This window comes from Euprymna scolopes, chromosome 1, assembly GCF_053919585.1.
Source record: "Euprymna scolopes isolate OS-2025 chromosome 1, ASM5391958v1, whole genome shotgun sequence".
In the NCBI taxonomy this organism is placed as follows: domain Eukaryota; kingdom Metazoa; phylum Mollusca; class Cephalopoda; order Sepiida; family Sepiolidae; genus Euprymna; species Euprymna scolopes.
The window spans coordinates 135101776-135124355 of record NC_136482.1 but is presented as its reverse complement, the minus strand read 5'-3'; the positions used below and the strand labels follow the sequence as shown (position 1 = coordinate 135124355).

General features: G+C 27.2%; 1 protein-coding gene across 1 annotated transcript in view; it reads right to left on the bottom strand.

The window, feature by feature from the left end:
* Positions 1-22580, bottom strand: part of LOC145281664 (adenosylhomocysteinase A-like) — a 124805-nt gene that overhangs the window by 38705 nt on the left and 63520 nt on the right. Inside the window, exon 3 of the mRNA XM_080132216.1 lies at positions 7720-7848. Coding sequence (XP_079988342.1) covers positions 7720-7848 — 129 coding nt within the window. The remainder of the gene's footprint in view (positions 1-7719; positions 7849-22580) is intronic.

Genomic DNA, 22580 nt, shown 5'->3' with positions numbered 1-22580 from the left:
CTGTCAAGTGTCCGAAATATTTTTGACAATTTCTTTTTTTGTCGTGTTAAAAATAAGACTTTAATATGACGAGTATCGAACATTTTGAAAAAAAAATTCTGCGGACATCCAGTAGTAAGTAAATCAATCTTTTTACTATCTTTATCAATTAAAAGTACTATTTTATGTTGAGTAGGACCGCGGTAATTGATAATTTAAAAGGACCTACCCGAAAAAAAAATTGTTTCTATTTCTCGAATTTGGTCAAATGAAGTTAGTATTACTAGAAGCAGCAGCAGCTCCAGCCTGTAGAATCAGCGATAGCACAGTGTAAACAACACACATTCTTTAATTTTTATTCAAGAACGAATTAAGAAAAACATGAAAATATGAATATAAATGTTCTTATGTTTAATTAGAGCTATTTTGTTATCAGAATAACATTAGTTTAGAACTATTCGGTTTTCAGAATGTATAATAACAATCCCAACCAATTCGGCATTATGAATCTGTTGCAATTTCTCACATTTCTCGTCAAATTTAAAAACATGGTTAAAAAAACAAAATAAACTTTTGTAGATATATAGCTTGCTTGCACTTTTATTCTTTAAATTAGTTTTGAACAGCGAATTAAAACAATGTTTTACTGCGAACAGCCACAAATGTTGTTTTTTTCAAAATCAAAATAAGTATCAAAATCTCGTTTATACATAGATTCGAAAAAGTTGTCAAAAAACAAATATATAACAAATAAATGTTATCAAAGGCAAGATAAGTTACTTTTCTACCTAACTGGATAATTTCTAGTGTTTTTATTTAATGTAACATGTTTATTCAGCTCGAAAAACGTACAGTGTTTACCGATGTATTGGAAAATTAAAAATGGCGCCCGGCCCGATTCTCGTTGACACGGTAAGTTTGAGAAAAGGAGTTAAAAATAAAAAACTATACAAAATATTGTTAAAAACTCACCGAATATATGTCAGCCTATGTCACGGTAACATATTGAGCGAGTTTCTAGCAGTATTTTTTCTATTTTTTATTTTTAACTCTTTTCCCCAAACTTACCGTTTCAAGAGTCGGGCGCCATTTTAAATTTTCCAAAACATCGGTAAACACTGTTTTCAAGCTGAATAAACATGTTACATTAAATAAAAACACTAAAAAATTATCCAGTTAGATAAAAAAGTAACTTGCTTTTGATAACATTTATTTGTTATATATTTGTTTTTTTGACAACTTTTTCGAATCTATGTGCATAGTAATACAAACCCTCAAAATCTATATCAATATTCTTGAAATTTTAAAAGCAGTTAGAAAACACATCAAACTACAATTTGGAAACTTTTTATTTCGTTTTTTTTTTTTTTTCTACTTATTAAGCGAAAGATATTTTTACAACCTGCTCCAGCGTAGTATAAACGGCCTATGGAATTAACACCTTCAACCTCGAAAATAGAAATCAACAAATTTATGGAATTTTCTTTGACTTCACCTCTAATCCAAATTATGTGTGGCAAGTCTCCTCCTAAAACACTCTTTAACCCTAACAATAACACTAAGTTCGAGTGGCAAGCCCCCCCCCCAACAAAATACCTCTGTAAGCCACATACAAGCATCTAAAACAAACAAACAAAAAATAGATCCTTCCTTAAAGAAAAATACACATAAAAATAAATTGGTTAACTGTCCTAAAATGCTAGAATGGCCAGGAAATGGTGAATTATTTTACATTAAATTTTTGTGAAACTAACCGCTCCCCCCTCTAATATTGTTTTTGTTAGCTTTGTCTCTGTCAAGTTTTCAGTATGTTCACACATAATTTTCCTTAGCCCTACAATTAATTCAAAGTCCGAATGGCAACCCTCCCCATATTCTCATTGCATAAACTACACATAATCATCTTAAAAAAAAAAAAAAAAAAAAGCATGCATATTTTCCCATAGAAAAAAAAAAACAGTTAACTGCCCTAAAATGCTAGAATGACCTATAATAGGAAATTATTTTACATTCAATTCTAAAATAATTTGTTTATCTTTCATTAAAGTTTTTCATGGCATTTTATACATAATTTCCTAAAAAGGTAGAATCACATTTTGGAGGGGTGGTCAGAAGGAGTTGAGTGGGGTTAAACAGAAGGTGTTAATCTACAATAATACCAAAGAAATATTGCAATATATTCATTTTTAAATGGTCTTATGTTTAGATTTAAGTTTTTTGTACATAAAGCACATTACAATTCAACTTTGGGTTCTCCAACTTCTTTTCTGTTTATGGATACATGGCATTTTTAAGGAATTGCTGCATATTTATGCACATTTACTGCAGATTATTTGGAAACCATAAACTTTGGGAGATTTTCAGTTGCATATTCTGATTCCTTGTACAAAAATACACTTATATGGTAAATTTCATTTCTTAGTCTTGTGTTTTAACAAAGATATGACATTTTTACTGAAAAAGTAGTGTAAAAAATGTGACGAAACGCATATGGTCTTAAAGAGGGAAAAATATCCAAATGTGTGAGGCACAAAAATAGCCATAACTTCCTTAATTTTAATCAGATTTTAAAAATTTAAAAAGATTCTTTCTTAGCTCATCAAGCTCTTTCTATGCATACCAATATTGAAATATTTCAAGCTATTTCAATTTTTTCATGTGTATTGCTACTATAGTGAAGAAGCACCTTATTTCTCATTTAAAAGTCATACTATTCAATTATATAATATGATGTTCGGTTTTAATGACTTATGCAGGTCAAAGGTAGGATTGGATTTGTTTTTCATACGAGTACTATACTACACAAGTACCTTATTTCTTGGGTAGGATAATGTACAAGTACCTTATTTTTAATATATAGATGAAACTACAATGATTTTACATAATTTTCTGTTGTGCGAACTTTTCCGTATGTCAGGTGGAGTTTGTTTTTATAATAGACTGCTATATTAAAGAAGCACCTTATTTCTTATATAAACGTCATACTACTTGAAAATATTATATAATTTTCAGTTTGGATTACTTTTATGTACGCCACGGGTAAGATTGTTTTTCATATGGGTACTATACTGTACATGTACCTTATTTCTTGGGTAGGATACTGTACAAGTACCTTTTTTCTAAAGTAAAAAAAAAAAAGAAAATATATACATATATGTTTATGTAATTTTCTGTTATGTTACATTTTCTGTACGACAGGGGTAAGAATGTTTGTTTTGTTATCTGGGTGCTATAGTGAAGAAGAACCTTATTTCTCATATGCAAGTCATACTACTCGAATATTAAACATGATTTTCGGTTTTAATAACTTTCATGTATGTCACAGGTAAGATTTTCTTTCTTTTTTCATGAGTACTATACTACACAAGTACCTTATTACTTTGATAGAATTTCTTGTACACATTAAAAACTAATCATTGTATGTGATTTTTGGAATATGACTATACAAATATATATAATACATTAACTTTACAATGATCAGTTAATTAGTATAGGAGTGAATCCAATACATACAAATATATAGTATATATGTATGCTAATCATTCATAATGATCGGTTAATTAGATTAGGAGTGAATCCAATACATCTATATATATAAAAAGGAAAATGTGTGTGATCATTTTATGTATGTCTCACAAAGGCTTTTTTCACTGACTTTTTTTTTACTATCGCTTAGAACTGTTTATATACCCTTAGTTAATATCTAGGATTTGGGAACGCAGGTCGCCTCTAGATTTATTTACGTTGATTTTTACAAAACTATTGCCATTTCAGCCCGTCTTGTGTTCGTTCAGCTTTTTCGTATAAAAAGCGAAACTAATTCAAAGCTAAGGCACTGTTCCCAGCAATCGCACAGAGAAACATCCAGAAACAATCAGCTTTGATCAATGTAAAGCCAAACTCCTTATATCAGACAACTGCTATTCAATCTGGACAATGAGGAGCTGGTTTCCCCCTCCAACATCTTGGGGAAAAAAACCAGTCAAAGTTGGGTAAACAAACCCAAACGCTGCCCCGCAGCAAAAGTTAACTCTGTGACTTCTATTTGACCTCATTAACGAGGTCAAATAGAAACAGCAGAGTTAACTTTTATTGCGGACACGTGTCAATTCTGTTTTTAATACTTAAATAAATTTAAACATGTTTCCGTTAGTATTTCGCGGTGGCCTAATGGTTAACGTCGCACGTTTTTTTTTCACTCTTTAATTTTCAACTTTGCCTCAAGGGTTCGAGTTCGATCCTCATACTTACCTACCAAAACTTTTTTTATTTTAACCCCCCCCCCCCCCACTTTTGATTTACCCAAAACCACACACCTCCAAACACCCGGGCAACGCCAGGTACCCCCGCTAGTAGAAATATATAAACATGTACACATAATTATAATTCATAATGGCCGATTAGTTTAGAAGTGAATCCAATACATACGAATATATAAACATATACACATAATTAATATCTATAATGATCGGGTAATTAATTTAGGGGTGAATCCAAGACACAAAAATATACAAACATATACACATAATTAATATTCTTAATGCTCGGTTAATTAGTTTAGGAGTAGATCTAATACAAATTTTTTTTTTTTTTTTTTTTTTTTTTAAAGAAATTAGTATCAGAGTCAACTGTTATATCATGAGATTTGTGTCTTGCTTCTTTTAGTTCTGTGCCATTGAATGGCTTTTCATTTTTTGATTTGAAGTTAATTTTTTTTTCTTTTTGTTGAAGTTTTGTTTTGGATTTATTAGAAAATTGTTTTGATAGTTGGTTTGCAAGGTTTTCCTTGTTGGTGAACTTCATGTTGTTGCATATGTGTTTGATTGGGTTCTTGTTCTTCCTTGATATTTTCCTTACCACCTTACATACATTTTTGGTTTTAGTGTTTACATTTATGTTTAATACAAAGTTTTTCTATGTGTTCCATTTTGATTCAGGTATTAATCTATGTTGGCATGCGTTTTGGAATTTTTCCCAATTTACTTCTTGTATATTCCAGCAGCACATTTTGGGGTTCATGTTTTCCAATATAATTGGAACTGGCTGCTTCCATGTGTATTGTCATGTATTCTCCAGCTATTGTCCATGTATATAGTTGGGCCACATAATGTTTGGTCCATTGCCGATACATGTTCCTGCTGCTAGATGGAGGCAAGTGTTCTTTGTTATCGAGTAAACATAACTGGTTTTGGTTGTGTATTTTTTTAAAATGATTTGACCTCTTGTTTTTTTTTTTTACTGCACTATAGTTCTCACATCAATAAAAAAAACTTTGGTAATTGTTGGATTAAATCGTTTAGTTCTATTTTCTTTGTTTTATTTGGTGGTATATAAAGTGATCAGAGTGTTATTGCTTAGTGTAGTATTGCAACAGCTTGCATATTTGTTTTTAGGCTTACAGTACTGTGTGGAATATATTTATTTATGAGTAATGATGATCCACTAGTGACTGTTTTGTTTATGCAGTTATATATTGAGTAATATTTTATAGTAATCTTGTTTTCTTTTAAGTGCTTTTCTTGAAGGCAAATCATTACATTACAAAAGGTTTTTGATGAGTATTATTTCTTCGATATTAATTTTTAGGCCTCTTATATTTCATTGTAGTATTTTATTTGCTATGGTTTATATTTCTTTTTCTTGTTTTGGATTGTTGCTGTCAACTTTCATGGTTTCAGTACTTCTTGCTTATTTTTTGTTTTAGTTTGTGATCGTGATGTTGTGTTGAGGGGATTTGGGTTCTTGCTTTGTTTAATTCTCATTTTTATTGATTCTTTCTTGGACAGGTGACTCTTTGGTTCCAGATGTGCTAAGAATTTGTAGAGCTTCTATTTTTGTTTGGTTTGATTTATTTGATCTTGGTTTATTTCAAGATAGGTGTTCAAGTTTGTGGTATTTTTGATTGTAAGCTTTATTTTGGTTATGAATTTTTGCCAATCATTTAGATCTTTTGCAACGAGTAGGTCATATTTATTTTTTTTTCTGTGATTTCTCTTTTGGTAATTTGTATGTAACTTTTGTCCTCCATATATAGTTGTATAATTTTCCTTGCTTTGAGGAAGGAAACGTTTTGATATTGTATTACCGTTATTTTCTTTTTTTCATATATTGCAGATCCTTGTGTAAGCTGGGTGGTGTTCTCTAGTTGGCATGTTTGTGCATTTGTATTGTTGTGTTTTTTTTTTTTTAATACATTTAACACACTGGTCAGTTGTAACAAATTCTCATGGTATCCAAATTTTTGAAAATTTTGGCGTCTAAGAAGGTTAGGCAGAGATACAAGAAGGTATGCTCGTATTTGAGGAGTCTACAAGAACTTTTTCTTGTTTCACTACGCAAGAAAATAGTAAGAACAGTCGGAGAGGTACAATGTCAGACCCTTTTCTCAAAACTAATTGACCCTAGAGTTGCTGCCTCCTAATTCAGTAGTTTGGAGAATTGTTTTTATTTTTATGATACTTGTGTTTATGTGGGTGTTGATTTTGTCTTCTGAATTTGGGTTTGTTATGACAAACCATTTGATTGGATCAGGCCTCTCTATCCAGCCGTCTAGCTTAGGTAAGTTTCAAAGTGAGGTGCTGCAAGGCCACATCCTCTTTGTACCCAGATCAGGTTTGCTAAACCACCCAAAACATCACAGGTCACCACCCATGCTAACAGATGGCCTAATGGAGGGACTTTTACTCTCTGTAAGGGTACAGTCAGCATATTCTGATGTCCTACTAATTGGGCCAGTAAAGGAAGGAGAAAAAGAAAAAAGGGGGTAGGGAGCCGGGAAACAAATATTCCTGAACAAATATTTTGCAGCAACATCTTAAGTTAAATTTTCATTAAAAATCTAGGATTTGAAGAAAAGTACAAAATCATGACTTGAAAAGCACAATGCTAGAAAAGCTAGGAGGAATATTAGGTTGGTGCAAAAAACAATATTTTCTCACATGTTATTTTTATGATTTCTGAATTATTTCATATATATATATATATATATATATATAGCCATGTTATATATCATTTTGAAGCACGTTTTTTGATCTATCAAATCGTATTCGTTACCGTTCTCAATCTCTACATTCATTTTTTGCAGGTCTTTTTGATAGCATGGACAAAATTCAAATCTGCACAATTTTCTTTTCAGTTCAAACTAGGCCAAAAAGTTGTCAAGACAGTTTGTGATGTCAATGATGTGTTTGGCCCAGAAACCACTAACGAGCGTGTGGCACAACATGACAATGCTCGCCAGCATGTTGCTCAAATGACTCTGCAGAAGCTGAACGAATTGGGCTACAAGACTACCTCATCCGCCATATTCACCGAACCTCTTGCCCACCGATTATCACTTTTTCAAGTATCTCGACAACTTCCTGCATGAAAAATGAGATGCTAAATTGGCCTTCAATGACTTCATCGCTTCCAGAACCCCAGATTTCTATGCTAACGGGATAAATAAACTTGCTTCTTGTTGGCAAAATGTGTTGATTCTAATGGTTCTTATTTCGATTAATAGTCAAGTTTATTATGAAAAGAGTTATGATCTTTTGAAGCTGAATGTCAATAAGCAACATTTTTGCACAAACCTAACAAAGTGTATCATTAACTAGCAAACTGAATTTTCAAACATTTTGGTTTTAATACAAATTAAAGAGAAACATTGTTTTTTTGCTATTATTAATCTCTAAGTTAATATTTGAAATTTTCCTATGAACACTAGAAATATTCAAATTAAATTGTTTTTAAATGCACCTGTTCAATACACCAGATGTATTCTTCATCCGTTTCCCCTTTCCAGGCATAGACAGGCACACCAGTTTGGGCTATGGCTGCTGCAGCGTTGTCTTGCGTAGAAAAAATGTTACAGCTTGACCACTGAACCTAAGAGAAAAAAAAAAAATGTAATTAAATGTTAACCTTGACAATAAAGATATATAAAGTACCTATTTACAATGCCTCCCCACGGGACAGAGTTAGACACCAGGGTCGTTTTTTAACGTGGAGAAAAGGTACAAAAATAAAAATTGTCTCAGTCGTGAAGGATTTCTCCTCCACCGAAAGAGAACAAGAAAATGGAGTGCAGCATCTGAAGAACAGATACTACACTTTGATCTTGACCAAAAGGCCAAGTGTAGGGATATATAAAGTAAATAGAAAGTAAAAGAATATATAAAGAGATATATAAAGTAAATAGAAATGTTTGTTTGCATTTACAGAAAATTACTTGTCTTGTACTACTAATTAGAAGTTGACAGTTTCTGGAAAGGTGGAAAATTTCCTAATTTACAGTAATTTCATCCAAATACATTATGATTTATTGGTATTATACATAGATTTTTCTTTTTTTTTTTTTTTTTTTGTAATTAATAATTTTCTCCAATTAAAAAAAAAGCATTCAATGTTAAAAAATTTGAATGCAAAATCCATCTATTGTTAACTAATTTATGATGAATAATTAAAGAGTACATAAATCATGATTTTATAAAAATAAAAGTTGTTTTCAAGCAATATCCACTATTGTAAACTAGAAAATTACCCATTGGTAATTAGTAAAAAGAATTCGAATTTGCCACCTTTCATGTTGGTGTCAAAGTCTAGTATCTACCTGTCCTCAGTCAAGATGAACTTCCGACTGGGGGAAAATATTTTCCTTCCATTCAGTACTCCATTTTAGGAGAGCTGGCTATCCTCCAGATTAAAAGTTAAACGTTTATTTTTCAACTTGTGAGAAGGAAAGCAAATATGGACACAAAAATATTAATGTGCATGTGTCACTCTATAACATGCATATTAAAATGCTATAATTTTTTTTTTTTTTGTAATAAAATTTAACTTTGAAAGTTACCATTGTGTGTTACATCTTCATTACTTTCATACATTGTTTGTCTATTGCAAATTTTCCAGGTTTTAAAAGAGTCTCCCCATTCTTTCAGTAAGAAGTACCGAACCCAGGGCTCATGTGTTTCAATGTTCATTTGCATTTCATGAATATCATTTTATTATTTTTTGTTTGCATTCGTAATATATGATGATTGCAACGTCTTGTTAGACGACTGCCACTCCCTCAGGCATTGAAAGTCCATGAGCAGAAAATGACTTCACACGCTCAAACAGACAGGACACTGAAGACGGTCACTAGTATACATACACATATATACATGCATACATACATACATATACACATATGCATGCATACATACACATAAACATACAGAAGACGGTCAATGGCATACATACATACATATCTGTAAACATTTATACATACATATACATGTACATACATAAAAATACACACACACATATATATATATATACACACACACACACACATACACTTACCTACATATACATACACATACTTAAATATGCACTCATACACAAACATGCACATACATACATATACAAACAATATATATATATATATACATACACACATACATATACATACACCTGTACATGAACATACATACACCTATACATACATATAATGATGGCAGATCAATTATTACATGCTTCCAGCATTTCAGGCCTACACGCGACAACTTTTTCATGACTGAGGGAGTATCTATACACAGATGATGTTACAGAGTTTTAGCTTTGTACGACAGCTAATCTCTCTCGGTTCAAAATGTTGACATCCAGCAAGATAGCCAGCAACAAGTCAAACTGCAAACCAGCTTAATACGGGTACTGGTCTCCTGCTTTGTTTTGTTTTTTAATCTAAGATTTGCTTCTCCTAGAGGGGTTGCCTTCACCATGGCTTACGGGAGTCCTCTCCACCCCATATACACATGACAATAAACACATGCGTACATACAGATGCATGCCAACATATGTATGTGCACACACATGCAACCATAATCACGTAGAGGCACACATATATGCACATACATACATATGCCTATACATACGTACACACACATATACATGTAAAATACACACGAAGGAACATTCCAAAAGTCATACATAGTAAGTGATGAGCGGCTGGAACGTTTTTGTCCCTTTTCCTTCGTGATCTTTTTCCTTTTTTTTTTTTTTTTTTTTTTTAAATAAAAAGCTTGTTTTAGACTCACACTTATGCAGTGCATGATAATGATGATGATGTTGACAAATTCACACATAATTTTCCAAATAACTCAACGTACGAATCGACGATAAACAGTCCAATTGATATGAATTCATACATACATACATATATATATATATATATATATATATATATATATATACACACATATATACATATAATGATGGCAGATCAATTATTACATGCTTCCAGCATTTCAGGCTTACACTAGCATTACAAGTTGATTTTTTTTTCTTTTTAGATAATTGTTATTTTATCAACTTGCATGAAAAGAACTATGTAAAAGATGTTTAAAACGTTTGAATTATGCAAATACCATTAGTTCAAAAGTTATGAGAATTTTAAGTGCCAAAATTTAGGCGTGGTCATTTTTCTTTAGAAAAAGTGGGCTGAATTACGGACTTCAACATTTCAAGAAATTTGGTAATTTCGCCACAATTTATTTACTTTTGAAGGTATTCTCATGAAACTTGACAGTCTTATGTAAAATTGTGTGCTCTTTCTGATTATGCAGTCAAATCTGATGTATCTCTTTACCATAAGCCATGAATTATAAATTCAGATGTACAAATTTCAATTTTTTTAAAACTGGCGCATGGTATCAGAGTGGGTGTCTATTTATAAACAAAACTAAGTATTATAGTATTTAACTATATCTTTGAGAATAGGCATTTTCCTGCCTCCTCAAAGGAAAGCTTAATCTTGGGTATAGCCATTGAATGCCTAAAAAGCATTCATGATCGGTATTTACTACTCCCCTCAAAGAAAAAAAAAAAAAAAATGGAGTAGATATGAATTAATCTCAGAAATCAAAAAAATTTTTCATATAGATTTTGGATTTCTGTAAAAGATGGAAATTCCCATAGTCGACCAGAACTTTTGCATTTTGGGACCAGTCCAACCCATGTTTTCTGAGATGCAACCATAAATCGTATGCTGCACGAATCCTCAATGTAACTTTCACAGTACCAGGATACCAGGAATCCTGATAAGCAACAAGTATATATCCACCAGTTGATGGTAATTTTTTGTCATTTCTATTCTGTTGTTTTACTGAAAATTTAATTATGTAAACAAAGAAATAAAACTAATTTTTTTACCTTGTTTCCACCTTAACATTTAAAATGATCACTTCTACAGGTTTTCAGGTATACTGAAAACGAATATCGCATTTAAATTTTTCTGCAAATGAGTAGTTTTCTGGATATTAAGCAATGTCATTCCTTAGATTATTGCTGGTAGCCATCTTGGTACACACAAGCGCAACCCCGAGAAACTATGCATAAACGTGGATACCAAGATGACCACCAGCAATAATGTAAGAAATGACATTGCTTAATATCCGGAAAGCTACTTATTTGCGGAAAATTTCAATGCGATATTCGTTTTCAGCATACCTGAAAACCTTAAAAAGAAAAATGTTAAGGTGGAAACAAGGTAAAAATTTACAAAATGCATCACAATGAAATTCTTTATCAAACCACCTAATTATTATCATTATTATTTAGATATCTTCAGTTAAAAAAAAAAAAAAAAAAAAATGGTTTGTTTTATAGAGTCGAAAAAATGGTCTAGAGTTAAAAATAAATTCAAGTTTCACAATATCTTTTTATTTAATTATTAGATTAAAGTACAGAATAGTTAACAAAAAACACCCTTCTTTCCACATGTGTTAAGAACAGGTTTCTAAATAATAACGTTATTTCAGCATGGTAGCATAAGTGCACAAGTACCTTTTATTTGTTTTTGTTATTTTTTGACCATAAAAAATAAAACCCAAAAAAAAAAAAAAAAAAAAAAAAAAAAACCCCACCATTCTACCTTCAGTACAAATAAGAAGTTAAACGCATGTACTTAGTACATGTTTTTTAACGCTTTTAGTACACATGCACTAAAAGCGTTAAAAACAAAATATTGTTTTGAAATCAAATTTGAAAAACTTGAAAAATTTTTTAAATTGATAAACTCAGAATAAAAAGATCAGTAGTCTATTAAGACAAGTATTCTCTTAAAAATAGAAAACTTAGCTCAGCGCATGACGCACTTAGCGACCGTTTTTCTGATTTGATTTCTAGAAAATTTAAAGAAAATTCTGTGGAATTCCGGGATAATTATTAATTGAACGGAATTTTATATTATATATAATATAAAATATATTTTAGTCATCGACATACAGACCTGTTTCGTTGTTTCACAACTCATCAGTGCCGCTAGACTAACACCTCTCCCAAGCCGAGGATCGAACCTAGAACCGTCGTGATGACAGTCGGCAGTCCTACCCCTTGACTACGGAATCAGTGGCCGAAATTAACCTGTCCGAACGATTATTTAAATAAACATCCGTCCGCTACTCGTAGAGGGCTCAAACGTTTGTTTGTAAACAAATCGCGAGCTTCGCATTATTTCAGCTAAATTAAGTAGCGAGTAAGATAATTTACGAGAGTGCTCTACCAAAGAGGGGAGCTTTATAAAATATATTTTAGTCATCGACATACAGACCTGTTTCGTTGTTTCACAACTCATCAGTGCCGCTAGACTAACACCTCTCCCAAGCCGAGGATCGAACCTAGAACCGTCGTGATGACAGTCGGCAGTCCTACCCCTTGACTACGGAATCAGTGGCCGAAATTAACCTGTCCGAACGATTATTTAAATAAACATCCGTCCGCTACTCGTAGAGGGCTCAAACGTTTGTTTGTAAACAAATCGCGAGCTTCGCATTATTTCAGCTAAATTAAGTAGCGAGTAAGATAATTTACGAGAGTGCTCTACCAAAGAGGGGAGCTTTATAAAATATATTTTAGTCATCGACATACAGACCTGTTTCGTTGTTTCACAACTCATCAGTGCCGCTACATGAAAATAATTCTGGAACTATTATCTATATGAAAATGGAGGATATATGCTGATTTATCTCATCAATTTTGAAATATTGTCAACTTTGCTCGATCGTAACTTTGCTTCCTGTGGTCGTAAAAAAAAAATCAAAAATAAAAAATTTTAAAAAAAAAAAATCAAAAAAAAAAATCAAAGTAAATAAAAGTAAAATATAATATAAAATAAAATATAAAATAAAATATAATATAATATAATATAATATAAAATATAATATAATATAAAATATAATATAAAATATAATATAAAATATAATATAAAATATAATATAAAATATAAAATAAAATATAAAATAAAATATAAAATAAAATATAAAATAAAATATAAAATAAAATATAAAATAAAATATAAAATAAAATATAAAATAAAATATAAAATAAAATAAAATATAAAATAAAATATAAAATAAAATATAAAATAAAATATAAAATAAAATATAAAATAGAAATATAAAATAGAAATATAAAATAGAAATATAAAATAGAAATATAAAATAGAAATATAAAATAGAAATATAAAATAGAAATATAAAATAGAAATATAAAATAGAAATATAAAATAGAAATATAAAATAGAAATAATTTTTTTTTAATGGGAGAGGATGGCCGGTATCTGCAAATTCCTGATAAAGCAAGTAAGTATATAAGTAAATGCATATAGTAAATATAAGTAAATATACATACAGGATATGAATGTGTGGGTAGATTGATATATTAGATAGATAGGAATATTTAAAGACTAAAACGGAAATTTCAGATTAAAAAAAAACGGCCAACAAATAAAGAATTAAAATAAAAGATTATTAAGTTATAAAGTATTAAAGTATGTAGAAAAAAACGATAATGTTACAGAAATATATATATCTATCTGATAATGTTACAGAAATATATATATATATCTATCTGAAAGGTTAAAGTAATAACTATGTAATTTCAAAATTACCATAATTAAATTTGGATTTGTGTTTACAGAAAGAGATCAGTTCGTTTTTAGAATTTATTATATTGAGGGGAAGTAATTATAGTTATAGCTTCGGTTGTGCAGAGGTGACATGACTTAGAGCCTTGAGTATAAGACAACTTTTTTTATGATAGTCCATTTGATTGAGAAGAGGGTATTATTAGAGTTAAGGTTTTTAATTAAAGTGGTTAGACAAGTTCCTTGGTTATTATTAGAATTATGGTTGTTAAAAGAAATGTGGTTTGATATTCTTTTCTTAATTAATGTTGAAGTAGCGGCGATATATGTATGTACTTTATTAAAAGCTCAAGGTCTGATATTAATATTAATTTGCTGATTTGTATTAGTTAAATAATTTGAATTTTGTTCATGGTGTCCAACAAAGGGTGGGACAATGATTGTACGAGGACTATTTTGGAGGGGATCATGAGTGTTGTTAGTGTTAGGATGGCTGGTAGGAGAAATATTATTCTCATTAATATTATTATTATCATCATCATTATTATTGCTAGTTGTATGGAGGGGCTGCTCGAGTGGTATATTGGATTAGTAACTATATCAGATGGAGGATGGGAAGAAGGATAACATGAAGGCAAAATATTAGTGTCTGTTATGGGAGGATTGTGTGGGAGCTCAGTAATTGTGCATGAATATATAACATCTTTATGGATGCGATCATTATTGAGTGGACAAAGATGTTTGTTATTACAATTAGAGTTAGTTTTGGGTTTAATTGTGAAAGGGATTTTTTGTTATTAGATGTTAAGATTCTTTGTGCTAAATTAGGCATTGTTGAATAAGAAATCCTGAATGAGTTTTTATTGAAAATAGAATTATATCTGTGTGAGTATTTGAAAGAGTTTTGTACAATGTTGAAGAATTCCTTAGGTATATTAGTTTTGACATTTATGCTAAATGGAGGATTAAACCAAATATTTTTCTTTCTCCTGATGTGACTGGGTGGGTTAGAGGTATTACAATTAGTATTTTGGTTTGGATGATATATGTAGACTGGTTCATTGTTATTGATAGCGGCAGATCTTGTTATTTGAACTGGTTTCTTATGAGTCATATTGTGTATGATTACAGATTTAAGACCTGCAGGAGGAGCATAATGGTTGTATTTAATCTTTTCCTTGTGTCCCGAGTTCCTTAAGGCATTATTGAAGTAGCATTTTGATTAAAAGTTTTTTTATCAGCAAAAAGAGCAGAAATTCTTCTAGAGGCAGATGGTACTATAGATTTTATAATTGAGTTGGGGTGGTTAGAAGATTTCTGGACATATAAAAGCATAAGGTTGGGTTTATGATAGGGGCTATGAGTTTCAGGGTTAAGATTAAGTGTAACATCTAGAAAATTTGAAGTTTTTTTTTTTTGGTTCGATAATTATAGAAAGGCCAAAGTTATTAAAGAAGCTATGTAATTTTTTAATTGTTTTGTTGTACTCTCTTGGCCTGGCTGTTGTAGTAAAAAGGGCACCATCTCTATAAAGTTGAATATGTTTAAAGTGGTATTTAAGTTCTTTCAGTGAGAAGAGTCCAACTAAATCGGTAACTTCTGCAGAGTCAGAAGCACCCATCAAGATGTCAAAATTATCAGGTGTCCTTTCTACCCAAAACTTATGATTAAATTGTATAAGAACTTTCTCGCTAGGAGAATTAATTTTATTTCTAAATTAGTTAAGTCAGAATTTCTTTTAGCAAAGATTAGAGCCTTATTTAAAAGAATCTGAGAAATGGATTGATAATAATTTTGGATGTCAAAGGTTATGAAGTTAAGGTGTTTATTTTTAAGGGAGACAAACCAATTAGGGAATCTGAATTTAGCTAAAGAGGGAAACTTACTTTTTCTTTAATAGAAGGGATGATTCTATCTAAGATATTTTTGGTTACAGCACCTAAATCAGAGTTAGATGGGCAGATCAATCTGATGGAGGGGTTGTCATAGAAATAAGGTTTATGATCTTTGAGGGTGAATCTGGGGTACCTGGAGAAATTTCAGTGAAGTTATGAATATTCATAGAAATCAGTAAATGTTTAGCTTCAGAATTAATGGAATCTTAAGTCCTACGAGGGACTATTTTATAAGATTTATTAAGTTCTATATACAAAAGTCTTTTATATGTAGGATAGTCAAGTTTATAATAATTTTTTTTCTTATAAGAAGGGACGAAGATGTTTATTCTTTTTAACTTTCTCGGCAAAATCATTTTTGAGTAACCGGATTATGTTTTTGTTTCTTTAATTTAATTTTTTTGGCTAAATTTAACATGGAATTCTCAAACTCCTCAAGGTAAAGGTTGTATTTGTGGTGGGCAGTGGTTTTCAATCCTTAAAATTTGGCAGCAATTCTTTGGATTTTCTTTTGTTCTCTACGAGAATTGATAGGGAGTTCATTTAAGATTTCTGGGTGAGGTTGATCTTCAGAGGAAATAGGCGCTTTAAGTTTATTCTTAATGCTTAAATCATGGTGATAAGCCTTCCACCTTATATTTTTTAGGAAAGTGTTTAAAGCGAGAACAAATTTGTGGATATATTCTTGTGGATAGGAATAGGGATATTTTTGGCAGACAGAGGAAGGTGTAGAGAATAAAAAGCCAAACAAAATGGGAGCTTATAATAAAATAAAAATTACAATTAAATTTACCAAAATGATCTAAGATGGTAAAACTGAAGTATATTATAAATATTAAAGAATTAATATTTATAAAGTAATCTCATCCAGATGTAAAAGCTTGATAAAACCAAATAGGAGATAGCACTTATAGTTTATAAAACATGTTAAAAAACACTTTGAACAAAAGGTAAAAACATATTTAATCTGAAAAGGAAACACTTTAAGTGGATAGTCCTTAATCTGCTGAGTTTCGAAGAAATACTTTCCTTCACCTCAGAAGGTAGAAATTACCAAAATGCGGGATCAGATTTTGCATACAAAAGTATCTGATGAAACTGCAAGTAAGTCAAAGATCATACTTGATAAAAATAAGTGAAGCAGAGGGAATATGGTGACGAAAAAGGTGATTTCACGTGAATGGATAGTTTGGTGAAAGGTAAATAATCCAATGACGGTAAAATCCAAACATGTACATCCAAGAAAGTTAATTAAATTTCCATTTCCACAAGTAAAATCCAAGGAAATCACGTAATTAGAAGACGGTAAAAAATAATCCAAAATGCCGAAATCCACGGCATAATTCACAAATATGTACAAGGAACACGTGGAAAAATTCGAATACTAGTCATAAAAGAAGAACAGGATATGCATTTGAAACGGCTGCTGAGCCAAAATGTAATTAAAAATAATCAGTGAAGATGACAAAAACTAAAATTAAATGCTGAAAGAATAAAAAATAAAAAAGAAAAGCAAATGTAAACATGACCCAGACAAAATGACATTAAAACACGGGAAAAAAATAGGTCCACTAAAATGTACCGTTATTACTCCAGAAAATGTCAGCAAGAGTTATTAAAACAAACTAAATGGAACAAAAAATAAAAAAATGTAGCATACATATATATATATATAAAGCATATATATATATAGCATATATATATATATAGATAGAGCATATATATATATATATATATATAAAGCATATATATATATATATATATATAAAGCATATATATATATATATATATATATAAAGCATATATATATATATATATATATATAAAGCATATATATATATATATATATAAAGCATATATATATATATATATATAAAGCATATATATATATATATATATATAAAGCATATATATATATATATATAAAGCATATATATATATATATATATAAAGCATATATATATATATATATATAAAGCATATATATATATATATATATAAAGCATATATATATATATATATATATAAAGCATATATATATATATATATATATATAAAGCATATATATATATATATATATAAAGCATATATATATATATATATATATATAAAGCATATATATATATATATATATATATAAAGCATATATATATATATATATATAAAGCATATATATATATATATATATATATAAAGCATATATATATATATATATATATATATAAAGCATATATATATATATATATATATATAAAGCATATATATATATATATATATATATATAAAGCATATATATATATATATAAAGCATATATATATATATATATATAAAGCATATATATATATATATATATATATAAAGCATATATATATATATATAAAGCATATATATATATATATATATATATATATATAAAGCATATATATATATATATATATATAAAGCATATATATATATATATATATATAAAGCATATAGATATATATATATATAAAGCATATATATATATATATATAGATAGAGCATATATAGCATATATATATATAGCATATATATATATAGCATATATATATAGCATATATATATATAGCATATATATATAGCATATATATATAGCATATATATATATATATAGCATATATATATAGCATATATATATAGCATATATATATATAGCATATATATATATATAGCATATATATATATATAGCATATATATATATATATATAGCATATATATATATATATAGCATATATATATATATATAGCATATATATATATATATAGCATATATATATATATATAGCATATATATATATATATATAGCATATATATATATATATATAGCATATATATATATATATATATATAGCATATATATATATATATAGCATATATATATATATATAGCATATATATATATATATATATATATAGCATATATATATATATATAGCATATATATATATATATAGCATATATATATATATATAGCATATATATATATATATAGCATATATATATATAGCATATATATATATATATAGCATATATATATATATATATAGCATATATATATATATATATAGCATATATATATATATATAGCATATATATATATATATATAGCATATATATATATATATATATAGCATATATATATATATAGCATATATATATATATAGCATATATATATATATATATATATATAGCATATATATATATATAGCATATATATATATAGCATATATATATATAGCATATATATATATATATATAGCATATATATATATATAGCATATATATATATATATAGCATATATATATATATATATAGCATATATATATATATAGCATATATATATATATATAGCATATATATATATATAGCATATATATATATATAGCATATATATATATATAGCATATATATATATATATAGCATATATATATATATATATATAGCATATATATATATAGCATGTATATATATATAGCATATATATATATATATAGCATATATATATATATATATATATATATATAGCATATATATATATAGCATATATATATATAGCATATATATATATATATATATAGCATATATATATATAGCATATATATATATATAGCATATATATATATAGCATATATATATATATATAGCATATATATATATATAGCATATATATATATATAGCATATATATATATATAGCATATATATATATATATAGCATATATATATATATAGCATATATATATATATAGCATATATATATATATATATAGCATATATATATATATATAGCATATATATATATATATATATAGCATATATATATATATAGCATATATATATATATAGCATATATATATATATATATAGCATATATATATATATATAGCATATATATATATATATATATAGCATATATATATATATATATATATAGCATATATATATATATATATAGCATATATATATATATATATATAGCATATATATATATATATATATATAGCATATATATATATATATAGCATATATATATATATATAGCATATATATATATAGCATATATATATATATAGCATATATATATATATAGCATATATATATATATAGCATATATATATATATAGCATATATATATATATATAGCATATATATATATATATAGCATATATATATATATAGCATATATATATATATATATATAGCATATATATATATATAGCATATATATATATAGCATATATATATATAGCATATATATATATAGCATATATATATATATATAGCATATATATATATATAGCATATATATATATATATAGCATATATATATATATATAGCATATATATATATAGCATATATATATAGCATATATATATATATAGCATATATATATATAGCATATATATATAGCATATATATATATATAGCATATATATATATATATAGCATATATATATATAGCATATATATATATATAGCATATATATATATATATATAGCATATATAGCATATATATATATAGCATATATATATATAGCATGTATATATATATAGCATATATATATATATATAGCATATATATATATATAGCATATATATATATATATAGCATATATATATATATATATAGCATATATATATATAGCATATATATATATATAGCATATATATATATATAGCATATATATATATAGCATATATATATATATATAGCATATATATATATATAGCATATATATATATATAGCATATATATATATAGCATATATATATATAGCATATATATATATATAGCATATATATATATATAGCATATATATATATATATAGCATATATATATATATAGCATATATATATATATATATATAGCATATATATATATATAGCATATATATATATATAGCATATATATATATATAGCATATATATATATATAGCATATATATATATATAGCATATATATATATATATATATAGCATATATATATATATAGCATATATATATATATAGCATATATATATATATAGCATATATATATATATAGCATATATATATATATATAGCATATATATATATATATAGCATATATATATATAGCATATATATGTAGTCAGTCGTCTTTTTCCGTGCAAATAATTGAAAAATTTAAATGTAATGGATATAATAGTCTAGGTAATGTAGATAACGATATCCTAAGGATGCGTCAGGATAAGGAAGACGATAAAATTAAAAAAATGCGAGTAATTTACCCATATGGGTTGAATAGTAAAGTTAAAAAAAATAACCTACAAGATTCTGAAATTATAGGTAGATTATATCCAGCTTTGCCTCGCTACGATATTAGAGATAGAACTCATGTTAATAGAAATAATAGAAAATCAGTTATTTCATGTGAGGATTTTTTTAGTAAAATTAAAGATATAATTATTAATAAAATTTATGAGTCGTTCAATTATATAAGAAAATTGCTTAATCAAACAAAAAAGAAAGTTTTGAAGGAAATAGCATCTAAAATATTATTACAACCTGATATGATATATAAGAAGGACTATTTCATTCAATGGTATGAATATATTCTAGATATAATTGACACTAAATTATATAAGCCACCAGGGAACGATATAAAAAAGAAACCTAAAAATGTTTGTGTAGTTTTGTATGAAAATAAAGGTTTTGATGATGTAAATTTACCTAAAATATTTAATAAACAAAAAAATATTCAATTGCTACCAAATGAGTTCCAGAAAAAAGATCAAAAACCAATAGTTACATATAAACTAGGGCCAACAATACGCAATAAGATTTTTAATTATAAGAAAACGGTAGAACATATAAATATAAAAGATAATAATATAAATATTCCAGAATGTGAATGTAATTCCTCTCCGTTCTGTAATAATGAGATAAAACATGTAATTACAGGAGATTTAAATATAGTAAATAATTCGAAATTAAGAAAACTACTTAGTAAGGGTCCAAATTATAGAGAACCTAAATGCCTAAATTACACTAAATGCGTTAAAGAAGTTACTAAAGCACTAGAAGGTTTTATTATGTCTATGGTAAAGAAATATAAATTAGCACAGTCTACGTTTGATGCATGGAAAAATAGTATAATTGAATGCGTAAATAAAAAGGTTAAACATATAAAACAATTTAAACGCCCTAGAAAAACCAATCCTCTTTTAAAAAATTCAGAAATACGGGAGGAACTTAAAATACTTCAAGAAAAGTTCGTAATAGTTCCGATTGATAAAGCGGCAAACAATATAGCCTTTATATGTAAAAAATATTATATACAACGGTTATTGATAGAAGTAGGACTTATAGGAAACGATTCGGATACTTATAAAGTAAGTAATAGTAATTTAGATAGTATTATTTTGAATAATAGTATTATAAATGAAAAAGTAGGATTAAAGTTAGAAGATAAACACAAAAATCTTCCATGTATGTATTGGATACCTAAAATGCATAAAAATCCAGTTGGGGCTAGATTTATTGTAGGTTCAAAGACGTGCATCACTAAACCTCTAAGTAAAGCTATATCTAAAATATTTAAATTAATTATAAATCAAATAAATAATTTTCACCTGAAAAGTAAATTCTATAGCAATATAAATCTATTTTGGGTAGTAAATAATTCCAAACCAGTGAAAGAAAAATTAGATAAAATAAATTCCAGAATAAAAGCAAAATCTATAGCTACTTATGATTTTAGTACGCTATATACTAAAATTCCGCACGAAAAACTTATAAAAGAATTAAATGATACTGTAGATTTGGCT